This window comes from Chlamydotis macqueenii, chromosome 12, assembly GCF_036417535.1.
Source record: "Chlamydotis macqueenii isolate bChlMac1 chromosome 12, bChlMac1.mat, whole genome shotgun sequence".
Classification (NCBI taxonomy): domain Eukaryota; kingdom Metazoa; phylum Chordata; class Aves; order Otidiformes; family Otididae; genus Chlamydotis; species Chlamydotis macqueenii.
In genome coordinates, this window is record NC_141567.1 from 17,560,167 (window position 1) to 17,576,837 (window position 16,671).

At 43.0% G+C, this 16,671-nt stretch overlaps 1 protein-coding gene across 2 annotated transcripts in view; it reads right to left on the reverse strand.

The window, feature by feature from the left end:
* Nucleotides 1–3,793: 3,793 nt before the first annotated feature.
* PSTPIP1 (proline-serine-threonine phosphatase interacting protein 1) overlaps nt 3,794–16,671 on the reverse strand; it is a 54,996-nt gene continuing 42,118 nt past the window's right edge. Inside the window, exons 10-15 of one of the 2 annotated variants that reach the window (XM_010116241.2) lie at nt 15,588–15,686; nt 14,854–14,950; nt 11,687–11,771; nt 10,091–10,161; nt 8,373–8,470; nt 3,794–6,477 (exon numbers count right to left, since the gene is read on the reverse strand). In XM_010116241.2, the coding sequence (XP_010114543.2) occupies nt 6,346–6,477; nt 8,373–8,470; nt 10,091–10,161; nt 11,687–11,771; nt 14,854–14,950; nt 15,588–15,686 (582 nt within the window). In that variant the 3' untranslated portion in view covers nt 3,794–6,345. Of the gene's footprint in view, nt 6,478–8,372; nt 8,474–10,090; nt 10,162–11,686; nt 11,772–14,853; nt 14,951–15,587; nt 15,687–16,671 lie in introns of both variants that reach the window. The other variant, XM_086757615.1, reaches the window with a different exon arrangement.

Here is a 16,671-nt window from a genome sequence, read left to right on the forward strand (position 1 = left end):
GGCACACAGCAGTGATAGGCTGTGAATGTGTTCTTTACATCGCACCAAGTGGCTTTGTGCCAGATCAGGTGTCAGCTGTCCTTTAACAGCTGGTGGAAGGACAGGATGAACACTGTACCATGTGTATTAGCTAATTTGATGGAAATACGATTATCTGGCCATTCTAGAAACAGATCAAGTTTGCACTGTGCATGATCCAGGAGTGCATAAATCTGGAGCTAACTGTGGGGTCTGAGCTTCCTTCATCCAAAATGTGAGCTGGCCACTGAAATTAGATGATTGCTAACAGAGAATAGATAATGGCTTACAGCTTAACTGAAAGTTCTTTGCCCTCTCCATTGTTCAGCTGGGGCATTGTCACTTTGTTGATGTCAGCCTAGTCACAGGTAGGACACTATTCCTCTTCCCAAATCTAGTTCCTCCACACAAATATCCATTATCCTACAAAAACTGGTCCATCAGCCCCTGCAGGCCCCTAGCAGCCATCTACTTTCCAGAAGCCCAATGGGACCTAGCATCAAAACTTCATCTCTTTCCTTTTCCTGGAGAGTAAAACCCCAGGTATTCTCTCTCCTTTAACCTCAGCTACAGTGAGCATGTCCAACACATCCCAGCTGCACTATAAAAACACCTGTGATGGGTACTGTCATCAATTTAGGAAGCTGGTGAATGCTGCTGGTGGATGGTAGTGACTGACCCTAACACTGGATTTAGTTTTGTTTGGTAACAGCCAACTCTGCTTTACTTTAGACGCTTGACCATTTGGTTGTGCCCATAACCCTATGGCAGCAAGGAGACATGAATCTCAGAGTGAAGGCCAAGCTAAGGGCACCTTGCTGCTCTCCTTGCTCACTAGCAGTGAGCATAGTTTCTCTGTGAGGACACGTGAAGTATTGGTAGCTATGTGGCTGGTAACTGCCCTTGCTTTCAATGCCCCAGCCCTGCAAGCTGGAGAACAAGAAAGCAAGGGAAAAGAGATGGTATAGAGCAGCGGAGGCTGCTTTTCAGGCCTTTACAGTTGGTCCTATATTGTGCAGAGCTGTTGCCAGTCACACTGAAGGTGAGCAGTGACCTTTCACTGCAGCTGACTGAGGTGGAGTCCTCTGCGTTCTCTATGCCTGCACCGTTAAGCCAACTAGCAGTGATACAAACAAGAGGTTACAGAGTACCAGCAAAGAAAGTGTAATAGCACATGGGTTGGGGCAATCTCAAGCACAAACACAGGCTGGGTGGAGAATGGATTGAGAGCAGCCCTGAGGAGAAGGACTTAGGGGTGTTGGCTGATGAGACATGAGCTAGCAATGTGCGCTTGCAGCCTAGAAGGCCAACCATATCCTGCATCAGAAGTGTGACCAGCAGGTCAATGAGGCTGATTCTCTCCCTCTGCTCTTGTGAGTCCCCACCTGTAGTACTGCGTTCAGCTCTGGAGCCTCCAACATAAAAAGGACAAGGGCCTGTTGGAGTGAGTCTAGAGGAGGCCACGAAGATGATCAGAGGGCTGGAGCACCTGTCCTGTGACAACAGGCTGAGAGAGTTGGGGCTGTTCAGCCTGGAGAAGAGAAAGCTCCCGGGAGACCTCACAGCAGCCTTCCAGTACATAAAGGGGACCTACAAGAAAGCTGGAGAGGGACTTTTGGCAAGGGCATGTAGTGATAGGACAAGGGGTAGTGGCTTTAAACTGGAAGAAGGCAGATTTAGATTGGACATAAGGAAGAAATTCTTCACTGAGGCACTGGAACAGGTTGCCCAGAGAGGTAGTAGGTGCCCCATTCCTGGAAGTGTTCAAGGCCAGGTTGGATGGAGCTTTGAGCAGTTGGTCTAGTGGAAGGTGTCCCTGCCCAAGGCAGGGAGGTTGGAACCAGGTGATCTTTAAGGTCTCTTCCAACCCAAACTGTTCTATGATTCTGTTAGCCATCGGTGCTTAGGCTAGATGTTTCTTAATGCCCAACCAGGCTCCTATTGAACACCACCTGATGCCTGGCTTGTGATTAATCCGCCCCCTCTTGGTATCCATGTGCTTCCACTTAAACTGCATTCAGTAATCAGGGAGGACTGAGCTGCAATCAGCAGTCTTTGCCTAGAAAAGTACCTCCAGAAAGGAGTCTCAGACCTCTAATGCACCTCTTGAAGAAGCAAGATGAGAAGGAACCCAAGGTAAGAGTTGCTACTCTTTATGTCTTACGTATATGATCTCTCAACACCTTGGCTGAAGTATGCTGGGTTATTTGTAATACAGAGTTCAAGCCACGGTCCTTGAGGAGGTGGCAAACACTTCAAACCTTAAACAGCCGCTATGCTTCTACTGTTGCTGACTGCTCAGCTGTAAGGGGATTGATTTTGTCCTTTCAGCAGCCTAGTAAAACAATGCTAGAAACTAGCTGTTTGTAGCAAGAGACCTGTGAGCTTGGCAGGAAGTCTGTCCTTTATGATTAAGCACTGACTGCGTTGGCTGTCCTAGAGATGAGTTGCCTGGATCTCCCTGTTTCTAGTCTGACACGACTTTGTTTGACCAAGTTTTACTACTGGCTTGTGTGCTCTGAATGTCGTACGCAGCAGCTGAAATCTGTTTTGTGAAGAGATCTGTTTTGTGAAAGAGCCTCATGCTGCTCTTGTAGATATTTCCTAATTACTATGGCTGTTGATTAAATGTTATTTTTAAACAGGTTTTCTTGTTCTTCTCCTTAATTAATAATAACATGGTAAAAGAGAATAACGTGCTTATCTGAGTCTGGTTTAATGGTACTGCTGGGCTGGATTGCCTACTTTGAACCTTTGAATTCTTGTTGCGGTTAAAGGAATAATACAAAGAAACTACTACGTGTTTTCCATAGCAATCTCACGGCCACATTCCTCAAATCCAAAATCCACCTAGAAGAGCAGGAGCTGTCAACCTCAGTCCTTTCCTATTTTGTTGTGGTATGTGAGGGGAAATTACTGCCAGTCTTCCTTGCTGCTCATATTTAATGGATGCCTGTTTCTTATGACCTACTCAACATTTCTAGAGTTAACAGTTAAAGGTCTGAAATTGTTCAACATGAGATACTTGTCGCCTGTTGTGCAAACTGAAGTCCTGCAGTTAAAAACAACTCAGTAACTTTATTGTAACTTCTCTTTAATTAGTTTGTTGGTATATACATAGTAGCCACAGGCTATAGGTAGGTAATTAGCTTCCCCCCTTGCAGAACGGCTGACAAAAGCATCATGGAACAGCTTCTTGCGTGTGGGCCCACCCAGAGCCAGAGCACTAGCAGTGTCAGTAAGGAGGCGGTCTGCTTATTGTGAGTGTGCTTTGATAGAGATTTTAACTTGACAACCACACAACTTTGTTTGCCGCTGTTGTTTTGTCCCTACATGTTGCTTGGCACCTCCTTGCCAAAGAAAGGTAGTTAAATGAAAGTAGAGGCTCACCAGAAATGTTTGTCCAAAAAAAAAATTTCAACCAAAAATGTTGGAGTTTAAGATAAGAATGCCTCCCACTGGAAAGGGCCCATTTCAGTTTCCCATCTTACCCGAAAATTAAGTGATTACTTGAGTGCATCAGTTTTGTGCCTGAGTGTTACCAAACTGGAGAGGAAACATTGTTATTAAGGCAGTATTATAAAGGCAGTAACCTACATTTGACCTTCTTGCTTTTCCTATTGACAGGAGGTGGATGACACCTAAAATGTGAGTGTACGTGGTGGGTGTGGGTATTTCTTGATATCGCTGTTCTATTTCTGACAAGTGCTGCCACACTGGTAGGGCAAACTGCCTAGATATGGCTTGGTAACTACTTATCAGCCACATTCTTCAATGTAAAGCTGAGGAACCCTGAGAAAACATTGCTGCTGCTTTTTCATTTCCTGAACAGTCTGGACTTAACATATGGGACCCAAATGCTATTACACTGGGTAGATTTCGAAACACCTATAGCCTCTTGCACTTAAAATAATATTTATTTGAAAGAAGAAGAGAGAGGTATAAAAGAAACCAGTTTCCTGAGTTTAACAGCAAAAATATGAAATGCTTTAGTGGAGTAGAAAAAGCAGTCACCATTCCACCAGCTGTCAGTGATGTAGGCCATGTGGTACATGTAAGCAGAGATGATCTGTAATGGGATTGCAAGGTAACCAGGACTGAGTACTGCGGTGTCTTGTGTGAGGCTGACTGGGCCCCCAGAGAAGGAGTCTTAGCAAAATCTGTGTGTCACACATAATTAGAGGAGATGCATCTCAATGGTTTGGTTTTTTCTCTTTAATTAAGACAATCTGCAAAATATCTACCTAAGTTTATTTAAGTATTTGTAGGTTTATTACAGTTATCTTTGCAGAAGACCAAGTGTTCAAGAAGCAAATACATTAAATCATACTGTAGGTTTCCTCTCGTGCTGTGCATAACAAGTGATGTTGTGGCTGTCTCTGGCAGCCGCCATTTACAGTGCGGTGGCCTAGTTGAAGGCTATTGTGGACCATCCTTCTGTCACTGTTCAATTCAGACATGGTTCAGCCTGAACAAGCACTACTGTTCATACAGCCTAGTGTCTTAAATGCCATTCAAGTTCCTGCCGTTCCTGTAGGCCTGTGCTCATTCGAGGTGCTAAGAGCCCTTCAGTACTGATGCTGCATAATACCTTGGGTAAGTGTAGGAAGGACAAATGTGCCTGTGCAAAGGACTGCAGGGAACAGCAACTTTTTTTCCCTTCTCGAGGCAAGAAATTGGAATGAGGTACTGCAAGTGTCTCTGACCTTCGTTCTGTTTCATTTAAGGAATAATCGCGTTGACCGTTACGGCTTTTTCTTCTGTCAATTTCTCTTTGACTTTCCTGCTGTGTCTTAGCTAACAGTTCCTCCCTGCTCCATGCTTTTTCGGTAGCAATTTGATTCATTTTAATTGACTTGGTTCAGTTTTAAGACTTGAAACCTTGACAAACAAGGTCATTCTGCCCCCAGAAACAGCACGCTCTGCTTCAGATTAAAATCACTGATTTTTTTATTTTTTTTTAACCATATTGAAATACTGAAAAGGGAGGAGTGGCAGAAAGTATCTGTCAATCCCTTGGTAAGTACAGTGGCAGTTGGAAATGTTCTTAAGTACTGAACTAGAAAGACTGATAGAGCTGAAATCTGTGAAATACAGTGAGCGTGCACAGGGTGACTTCTGTGAAGAGGATTTGTTGAAGAAAAGCATGTTAAAAGTGCTTGGAAAGGAGCCAAGACATGTCTGTGCCAGCAACCCCAGAGGTCCAGAGGCTGTAGAGAGCTGTTAGAGACAGAAAAGCCTGTGGGCAGAAGAGGAGAGGATCAGCCAGGTGGACAGAGGAGCTGAGAATGTGCTGATGACATGGGTATGCAGATCGCGTGAGGAGGTAATTGACACTTCTCCCTGGTGCTCAGAGGAGAGGAATCAGGGCAGTGCAGCACTGCTGGAGGCTTTGCTTATTTCTTATTGTTGTCGTTTTTTTAAACTTGAAAAATCTCAGGGAGGTGTCAGGGAAACCATCCAACCAAGACAAAAACAAGCCTTGGGCTCATCATAGAATCATCATCTGTCCTTATTTTGCTACCCCAGAATCCAGTGCAAAGCAGAGCCGCGGGTAGCATGGATTTCACTGTACTAGGAGATGGCCGTGATGGGGAGTGCCTTATGTTTTCTTACTACTTGATGTGTCTCGGTCCTTCAGGTGCTCCCCTCTAGCTGCATTCATTGTTTTTCATATTTTTATCAGTGACTCTGATAAAAAACAGTGGAGGGTTCCCCACCTTTCTCCCTGGTTACCCAGGTGCTGAAAGGGGAACTTGAAAGAGGGCTGTTAAAAGGAACTTAAGAGAGCTTCTTCCTTGCTTTGTACAGCTAAGACCCTGTGGCATCAAAGCTATCTGCTTTCTGAGTGTGCTTTCCACCCCACTGTCCAAAATGCCTGTGCAGTGAGAGGAGGGGATCCGTGGCAGAGAACATGGCTGCTGTGACCATGAGGGTGGCTCACAGGCAGTCCTGCATCCTGGAGAAACAGCACTTGCTTCCTTGATCTTTTTCCTTTAGTGCAGTTAAGTACTGGGCAGGATTTTCGTCCCAGATTTGCCAAGTTTTGCAACACTGATGTGTGCTGAGAGTAGGAAGAACTGTGGTAAGAAACGCAAGTTCTAGTCTCTCTGAGGTGAAGACGGTTTATCAGGCAGTGTAGGCCAGGAGGTGCTGGCATGGGGCGGGAGGAAGGAAGAGGAAAGCCGGTCAGTTGATTACTTCCTGACTGATAATTGTAGAAGACACTATTACAGGTTGCGTTTGGTCAGCTGAAGGAGACCTTGTGTGCTGTTTGTTTTCAGTGATAGAATATTTTTAAAGTCTGATGACTGGGGCTTCTTTTCATCAAAGCTTTTCAAGATAAGATCCTGGCACAAAGCCTCGCTGCCCGTTCCTTTCTGCTGTCCACCAGCCATCCTGATTTTCTTCAATCACAACTACGATGTCTCCTTCACGGATGTCCAGTTCATCCATGTTCTGAAAGGAAACAACAAAAGGAAATGTGATTAGCCTGGCAGCACAGGAGAGCCCAAGCATGTATCTAGTGAGGCTTTTTACCCTGCCTTTCATCAACAGTTTGCCATTGTCCTCCAGGCTGGGAATGAGCCTTGAGATACCAGACAGTGAGGCAATAAGCACTTACTGAGCTGGCTGTTTCCTTAAGATCCGCAAATTTCCCCAGTCTCCATGGTGTCTCCTCCTGAGCAACTTGACTGTTGTGTCATTGGGGAAGGCTGGGAAGCATTAAATATGACTGTCCTAAACAAGCTAACCATGACCCTTCCGTAGTTTGCAGGTGTTGCTAAATAAAACAGCACACAGCTTAATTCCCAAGGGAGATAAAAACAGTATCTCTACTAATCCAGGCCTTAAATAGATCTCTCAGTTGTTTTAATACGGAACAGCAGTGACCAGTGGAAGCAGAGCGACTCTTCCCGAGATGGGTAACTTTGAGACAAATGAAGCAGTTGCAAGTAAGCTATCGCTGAGCTCTCGGGCAGCTATCAGTCCATTCAGCGGTGCTGTCCTATTTTCCATAGGAAACCACTTTGCTACCCGCAGTGCAGTAAAATAGGGGGAAAAAAAAGGTAAGAGAGGCTTCCAGGTATGTTTGATGTGTCAGCTAAATCTAAATTTAATGTACCTGAGTAGGTAAGAAAGGACTCGAAAAGTGAGAGGCCTATATACAATATACTAAAAGTAGTAACAGGCTGTTTTCTCAGCAGGGAAAATCCACGTGTGTCATTTTTAAGGCAACTCCTGGACTAAGGATCTGACAAAGGAATCCAGCAGTCTCCTCAGGGGAACTGCCATTAACAATGAGGTACTTTCAGCTGTGTTTGGATGAAATTTCAGGCAAATAATAAAAGAGGATGTATCTGATTTTGTCACATGCCAGCATTTCTTCAATGTTGGCAGGTCTCTTGGTGTGAGGGTCTCTCTGCACTGTAACATAAGACCTCCTGGATGCTGCTCCTTCAGCTAATCTAAAGATAATAAAGGGAACCTTTAAACTGACATGTAATTAGATTGTGAAAGTCCCATTAGGGGAGGCTAATGGTTTAGCAAGAGTCCAAGAGGTTCTGGAGTCCATTGGAATAAGGAGATATTCATAACCAGTCCATTCATAACCTTTTACTAATGGTACTATGCCTAGATAGGTCAGAAGCCAGTGAAAGTTCAATAGCCCAGTTAAGGATGCCGGTTGCTCTTCATAACAATCTTTTGGTAAATGGACCACGTCCACTGTAATTCTGCAACTTGCAACTTGGAAGTACAGGGAAGTAGTGTCACTTGTGGGGATTCAGTCCTCTCCAGCATAGAGAGCCCCTCTGTTGAAGCCAGTGTGTTAAGCTGAAGCATGACTCTCCAGGTGGTGAGTGAGATCAACTGGAGGAGTTCCTAGATCAGCATCTGTCACATATTCTTACACAAGGAATCTGTAGCAATTTTCCCTAGGAGTACATCTCACAAGAGACGTAACTTCAGAATGTGCAATACTGCATACTTAGCCATCATCCCCTGAAAAATAAAGTTTTCCTTGTGTTTATGGTCTCCTGTATCTCTAGAAGTAGGTTGTAACAGTTCAGCACTAATTTAGGAGGCGTGTAGCATGCTAATGTGTAATCATTTGCAAAAAAATGCTATTGTTTCATCTTGAGGCAGCGTGGTCTAGTGATGTTCACCAAGAACTGGCAGTTGGGATTCCTGGCTTCTGCATGTGACCTTGACCAATAATTCTTTAAGTGTCCCTGGCTGTAAAGTGAAGATAATGCCTCCTTCACAGAATTAACACTTTCAGAATGTTTGCATCAACATAATCTATTTTAAATCTGACGCTATGAAATAGTTCTTTGGAAGCCTTTCGTTACCTGGGCTGTGTAGTCATAAAGTACTCTGTAGTCCTGTGATGATGTGATTCCAGCTTGTTCATTTACAAAAACAGATGCATAGACTCCGTCTGTTTTCTCTGCTAGGAAGAAAAAAAAAAAAAAATACCCACCACACACAGAAACAAAGAGTTCAGTTGCTTATAAATGCATGGGATCATATGCAAGAGTTAACAAATACAAGGGTTTCTGTTCTGTCTCTGTCTGGAGATGTACATGTATAGAAAAGCTGCTGTGAACTGTAGGTAAAATCTTGCACAAAAACCGTGTCCCACTGACGATATGACAATACACCCATAGAACTTTGTGGGAGGTCAGAAACTCACTTTAGCCTCATCCAGACTGGGAAATGTTTACCTTGCTAAAGCACAATGCAAATGGTTAAAAGAGGGAAATGCTGTGATTAAAGTGGTTTAAAATGGTTGCTACTGGTGGTGTAAAATTCTAGCAGTTCAGTGACTCACATAGGCCTTTTCTTTGTCTCTTGAGAAAAATGGAAAATAGTGTGCTGATGGGTCATCAGACATTTTCCAGTAGTTTCCATAGTTCCCAGATAGCTATTTGTCACTGACATAACTTTTTTGGAAGATGTTGTTTTAATCCAGCTTGTCATGATAAGGGCGATCTCTTATTCCTTCCCAGCATCTGCCTGGGAGCTTCCCCCGCCGTTGAGGCGAGCAGAAGTTTCCCACATACGTCTCCTGGGTGGGATGATGGCACTCTGACGGAGCACAGAGGGGCCAGGCCGCCTGTACCTTCCCACAGTCAACCCTTGGTTTAGGTGTCCTGCTCTAAAAAGTACTGTCGGCTCCTTGACTTTTCAGATTTTGAAAGATAAGCATGGGAGCAGTTGAAAAAGTTGAATGCAGAGAGTGTTTGCCATTCCTGAGGGTCTTGTCTGGGGAATGCTCTCCCCTCCTGTCTCGAGCCTAAGGAAAGTCAGAAGGAGTGACTGCTCAATGCTGCTTTGCTGTACACGTGCTCGAGCTGGTGCCTGGCAGGTCCAGCTGGTGTTTGATAGCACTGGAGAGTCTCCCCTGACTGAGCACCCAATGCAAGGAGTAAGATGGTCTGGGCTTTGTTTCTGGATGTCCAAGCTAGCAGGCCTCAGAAAGGAAATTACTTTGGGTACATTTTAAAGCTGTTCTAAAACAGCTTTTTATTTTCTTTAGGCAAGAATCACAGTTGAAGTGTTTTTGTTTTAAATCAAACCAATAAAAGTGTATTAAGCTGTTATTTCCTGCATAGTCAAAATACTTGTTTTAAATCTCATCTGATAAACACCTAGTTGCAAGGACTGCAATAGGACAGTGTAACTGTGGAACAAGATGGATATTTGCATTAATAACGCATGAACCTGGCCTGTTAAAAACTTAAGGTATTCTCTTGGGCTTTGTAGAGGTAGTGTAGAGGTAGTTTCTCCTTTGGAGAAAACTATTATCTAAGTTAGACTGTGTTGTTCTGAGTGTACAGTTCCCCCTTGCCTAGACAGAGGTTTTGAACACTATATTGATTATCTGGCACTCTAAACTGGGAAATTTAATACACCTCCAAGCTAAATTTGTTTCCAGACTATTCTTACTCTTGACTGCCAACATGTGAATATCTGCTGTACCATTTCTGCTCCATGGGAAACCTTGATTTAGCAATGTGATCTGAAACAAACACATCTGTTAAAATTATTTCCTGAAGAGCCATACCAAGAGGAGGGGCTGAAGGAATGGTACTTTCCAGGTTGTTTTTGCTGCTTCCATGCAGTAGTCCGGAGAATCTGCAGAAGCAAGAGAAGCCAATGACAAAGTGAGTGGACTGGACTGGGTACGAGCATTCCTTCATCTCGGCTGTCTGACTCAACCTTCCCTCCATCTGCTGCAGCACTGGGTAGATGTCACCTCTTCCTGTGGCTGTCTCGTTTTGTTTATGCTGTAGATACATTTATTTTCAGCTAAAAATATATTTTAAAAACCGCAGCGGAATACTGAACCATCAGCCATCATTAAATTGTGCATAAAATGCATTAGAGAGTATTTTGTGGTTGATCCAAAGGCTTATGTCACAAAACTCCACTTATTTCACAATATTAATATGATGAGATTTATCAGTTGTTTATAAGAGATTACCACCTCTTTGTCTTTAAGGAAACCTCTGATACATTTTAAAATACAAAGCTTGTAGAATGAGCCTTTCTGAAAACTGTGAGTTTAAGTGAAAAAAAAATTTTTTTTTAATCGATCCCTAGTTATTTTCTACATCACAGCTGGGTACTGGAGACTGAGTGAAGTGAGAATACAGCTTAGGATTCTCAAGCATAGATTATGGTTAAGCCATATTTAAAGGGTCTAATTTTTCAGCTGGGGAATGCTCAGTGTTTCTGGAAAATGGACAGCCAAACTCAACGGTTTCTGAAAAACTCGGAGTTTCTCTAGGCTGCTTGCCCCTTCAGAGCGCGGTTGCATTCTAAATGGCAGTACAGTTGTCTTCTGTAACTGTATGGGATGCAGCATTAGAATTCATTATTACAGAAGATCCGGTTTCTAAGTGAAAAACAAAGTATTGTGTATAAACCTTATCAGCTCGCTAACAAGCCTGGACCACATTTTAAATGAGAGATCACAGCCCGTTCCTTGTCTTTGCTATATAATAAAGCTTGTCAAAATGTAAAGCTCTTCTGCTTTAAATATGATGCCATTCCCACCGTGAATTAACCATTTTAGTATAAAATATTTAAAGCAATAGATCTACTATGCTCCTCTGCTGATATAACTGCATCCATGTTACAGAATTTACTAGCATAAATGGATCAGAAAAAGAAAAATCGCCTCCCTAATCATCAGTGTTATTCCACTAAGTGTTTTTTCCTTTGGTCTAGATGCAGAGAGCAGCTCTTGGTTCTGCTCAGCTGGGCGGTGTGGTAAGCCAGGAGGTACTGCCGAAAAAGACAGCTCTCCCCAGCCTTTGCTCCCAGCAAGATTCACCTTTGCCCTCCCTTGAACAAAGTGGTTTTGTAGCTATGTGCCATGACTCACTGGGAAAGAGGAAGTAAGTGAATGCTATCCATTGCTGGCCAACTAATTGTTTTATGAACTCATCCCCTGTCTCTCTTCCCACTGGGCCATGGCAAAATTACTCTGACTCTGATTTTAATAGGTTTACTACTTCTGTCAAGTTGTATTTATTGATACTGCCTCTTGCTACAATGAAAGAAGTGGTAACTTCCCAGCTCCTGTTTCTTGTCATCACACATTGCTGTTCATACGGAGGAATACCTATTCTGGGAACCAAAGTTTGCCACTCACTTCTTCATCATCCCACAAGACTGGATTGGGCTGCTGTTGCTTCGGTTTGGTTCTCTGCTGTAGTAGTTCTCGTATCCTATTGCATCTGCAACAGGGCAATAAAAGTGAGATGTTCCAACAGACAAAACTGTTTTCTCCCCGCCAGAATGCAACGAACAGCTGCAACCATCAGGAGCAAACTGCGACACAGCACCTATCTGCGCTCGCCCATAATGTGGCTGGAGCAGCTCAGGGGGACGTGGGGACTTGACAAAAGCCATTCAAGTGACTGTAGGAAGGTATGTCCTTGGTAGAAGGGCATGCTGGACCTGAGACAAACACAGTCAAGGTCCTGAAGTACAATTTTAATAGCTGTGGCTAACCTAACTGAGAAGGCAGTTTCCTCCATGGCTGTTTCCTCTGTTGCCTTAACGGTCAGGATTTAGGGGAGCAGAGCATGGTCATTTTGAGTCTGGGACCATGTTCTTGATACAGTTGGCTGCAGTGTGTTTTGCTTCTTTTTTTTCTTAATGTATTGAGTCAGGAATATTTGTTAGAGCTGGGGAGATTTCTGAACATTACTGCCAGCAGCAGTAATGAGCAAGTTCCTGGTTTGTGCTTGTGCTTGAGTGTTTCCCTACCTTTCATATCTCCCCGTCCGCCTCCTGAGAGCTGATTTGTTGTTTACCCAGAGATATTGGGTTTTTGTTCTCTCAAACAGTTATGTTACAGTTCTTTCACTCTCCCCTATGGTGTCATTAAGGGTGGAATTGAGACCATTTCCAAGTCTTAACTTTACAGATTAAATAGTTACAGATGGATTTTTTTTTTTTTTTTATCTCAGCTCCCAGTGTAGTTGCTTAGAGCTGGTGGCCACACACCCTTTCTGCCTTCTCTATGTTAAAGCCAAACAAAGACAAGTGAAGTCTGTGATACCGTATTATCGCAGTTCTGATACAAGCAAATTGGACTTAGGCTAAAGGTTGTGTTGAGCCACATTGGGTCAGCCAGGATCATAAACAGAGCAGGCATGTACAAGTAGTGAGTGTAAAGAATCCTTACAAATAAGATTTTCAGTAATTAGAGACTTTTCTGACCAATTTAAGGGTCTCCTATTACCTTCCTAGGCTGTCACCTTGGTATAGTTTGTAATCTATAATGCATTGTAAGAGTAGGTGGAAGAGGGGAGTGAGCAATAGCATCAAGAAACCAAAAGCTTTGGTCAGGATGGTCTCCTGCTACACAATGCAAAACCACATGTGGGTTTCCTCCTGCATTTTGCAAATAATAAAAAAGATCAGCAGCTCACCATGTGCTACTGTGCAAACTCATTAGCCAGAGCTGTGGAGATACTAGGATGTTACTTCCAGAACATGTCACCTTCTCGAAGGTGGCAAAAAAAATCCAACAAAAAAGCAAGTCAGTTATTTCTTTGCCTTTCATAAAGCTCTCAAGGGTTTTTCCCACCTATTTCTTATTAGAAACAAGTCCTGACGTAGCCAAGAGCTGTTTGCAGAAAATTGCCTAGGTGACTGGAGAATGAGAAGTCTCACATAGAAAAAAAAAATCCTAGCTGAGAATTACAAATTTATTAGTATACAGAAGTTGTTTCACACTGTTACGAGGCACAGTTTTCCCTTCTGCCATTGAAAATGTAGATTTTTCCTTGTTAAATGTTCCTATATCAGTGAATTTAAATCCCCTATGTGAAGAAGAATAAACTATAGCAGCAAAATGGCAGCCAGTGCCCCAATATCAATATATTTGTTTAAAAAAAAAAATCCCCCAAATCCCAATTCTTTATCATCATAGGTGTAATGACAGAAAGGCTGAGTGAAAAATGGGCCCCAAGATAGCTCAGTGCTGGGTTACTGCAGCACCCAGCGCTACTGAAGAAGTTTCTAGAGTGTAATTGCTACCAGCTCTGAGCTCTGCAATGAAGTCAAAGGGGTGTAAGCTGTTCCTGCATGAGATAATTATCTCATGGACAGGGCGTTCATACTGCTGATGTTTGTACCTATACAACTCCTAGCATGGAAGGTTTTAGTCAGTATAAAATTTTCTGATGCTAGTGTGGCTTATTCCCTGCTAAGGGATTTTCTCTTTAACACAGCAGTATGGTGCTAGAGTAGATCGTAGAAGTGAAGCAGATCTGTGCCTAGATTTAAAAAAAATGGAGGAAGAGATCTTTTCAGCATAAATATGCATCATCGGCTAATGAAGAGATTAAATAGGGATTTTTCTCTCCTTTTACAAAGGCTGTGAATGTTTGCTTACTGCATCAGCTGCACAGAAGTTGAAGGTGTCCCTGCTCGCTGCAGGGAGTTGGACTAGGTGACCTTTAAAGGTCCCTTCCAACCCAAACCATTCTATGCTAAGTGCAAGCATTCACTCAGTCTACAAGTATCTTGTTTTGTTTGTTGACATAGGAGGGTGTGGTTTGTATTTGGCCATGTGCAACATTAGATTGCTTCCTTTCTGGTGATGTGTTTGGAGAACTCCTGCCCTGGAGCAGCAAGTTTTCATTTTGCAACTGTTCTTAGCTCTTGCTGTCCCAGTCTCTGTTTCAGCCCAGAGGTTTTGATCACTGAAGTCAATGAAAAAGCTTGAATGGACAAAGTCTGTGAACCTTAGATCGCTTCTGCATGCTGGAGCAAAGCCAATTTCATTCAGAATTTCCCCAAACTAGGGTCTTGCCCATACATAAATAACTTCCTGAGAGGAAAAAATATGTTATTCTCCATTGAGCACATGGAACAAAACAGACTACAAAGTCTGGTCTTCTCTATGCCACAGCTGAAAGAGGCAGCATCTCTATCCGAGGGACACCAGGGTGCAGTTACATGATAAATTGGCTCTGACTTGTCACCACTACAGGAAACTGAGGTTGCCATCTCTGCAAGGCAGTTTGCCACCTCCTTAGTGATGTCAGTTCAGATGTACCATGAAATAAGCCTGGCTGAAAAGCCAAAACAACTTTTTTTTTTTTTTTTTCATTTTTGGAGGGTTATTTTTAACCTGCATCGTTCAGCTATCCCACTTGCAGTGCCCCACACAGAGCCATGGCAGCACAGTGAGGGGACAGTGAGCCTTCTCCAGCTGGCTTCACCTCCAAAGGATGTGTACTGCACAACTGCAGCCTCAGCCTAATGAGTGACTCATCTGATGAGACCAATAGGAATAATTACCTGGAGGTTGTGTTCCTGTCATTTTAGTCTTAATGAAGTAGTCTATGTCTGACTCTACAACACAGTTCTCCAAGCTTGCCCGAACCTCTTCATACAGCTACAAAAAAAGATTCCAAGAATTTAATTTTTAACATTTAATGTTGAATTAACAATTAATACTCTTCTAATACTTTTCCTCTTAAGAAACACTTTATACTTGGTATATGTCTGACCCAGATGGGTCTTTGGCCTGTTCCCCGTACAAACATTCTTGTAAACACAATTGTTTATTTGTGCTCTGGATAGCCTTTTAAGAGAGAAGTACAAAGGCAGTCCAGGGCTTTTCAACGCAACAAATAAATGAATAGCAGGAAAATAGCCATTCAAAGTCAAAACTAGTGTATTCTTTATGTCTTCCCATTTTGAGACTATGACTGGATTCCTTTCTGAAAGTTGTGCCTGAGCCCAAATCAAGCAATCTGGCAGTTGGAGGCATTCCCCAGCAAACTGACAGGATGAGACATGTAGGAGTCACCAAGTGTGACACAGACCATCTACATCCAGGCATATATCTGTTGTACCTCTAGTCAGAACAAGCTAGATTGAGAATACTCCCCCCTCACAGAACATGAACAACAGCCAGTTTGCTGGAGACAGGATGTGCGCAGAAGGGCAAGCTAGTGCTCTGGTGTTAGAGCACTCTTGCTCCTCCTCATCCTCCTCTGCGTGTGAAGCTACTTGGCAGGTGTCCCTACCTCGTCATCCTTCACACACTGCATGGAGAGCTGGTTGCAGTGAACCCACAGCGAGTTGCGGAGGATGGTGATGCGGTCGCACTCCTGGAGCTGGAAGACCTAAAACCAAAGAGAAGATGTGGTGCAGCCTCACAGTAGTTATTTATTTGCATTGCAGGCAGCAACAGGGCTGGAGATCCTCTCGGCCAAGTTTGTAAGTCTGCAAGCCGTTCTGAAGGATCCTTTGTAAAGGTTTTCTTTTCAGCTACTGGAGAAACTATATCTACTTGTTTGTGCTCAAGAATTTGTTTTAATTGATTTCACCAAGTTGAAGTTATGTTTTATGGACAAAAAGAAAGCAGGGGAGAGGAATCAGTATCTGGATTTAACTGCTACCTCTACTGCCAAGGATTTCAGAGTCAGGGTCCTGTCTGCCCACTACACTGAAATCGTGATGTTTAACAGATCAGTTAGAGTTCTGTTTATGTTAGAGCCAAAAATATCCATCTCTGCCTTCTAAAATCTCTTTCTAAATTTTTCTCTTCTGAAACTATTTGAGGCTTTCTGGAGTTGCCTCTGTTCATTTCTAAGGTTATTTTCATGATAAAGAGAAGGCATTTTTCTTTCTTCAGAGTTTACTCCCTTCCTTCATCTGTCTGATTTTCTCGTGTTGTTGCACAGCTTGGGAAGAATTGAAGGGGGAAAAGAGAGAAGTGTGAACTGAGTTGAGGGAAGAGACAGATAAACTCTTTCTTTAAAACTTTTTAAAAAATAAAAACCACCCTGATCTCTAAGTTGTACTGTTATAAGTAGAACATCAATTTTTGTTTTTCTATGAGGTGTGAAAAGCTCAGATGCTTCCAGCCATCTGTTTCCATCTCCATTTGCTAGTAATTATGTCCAGAACACCACAAATGTATACAATATTCAGCAGAACATTCAGTTGGGTACACTGCCTGCCATCTAATATCTTACCATCTTAAAAAAAAAAAAAAAAACAAAAAACAAACCAGAAGAGTTTGTCAAGGGAGTCAGCTGGCCTTGGGACCGCTTTCTGAGAGAAAAAGCTTTTAAAAAGAACCTGAAAGGTGGAGAATGCTTATTT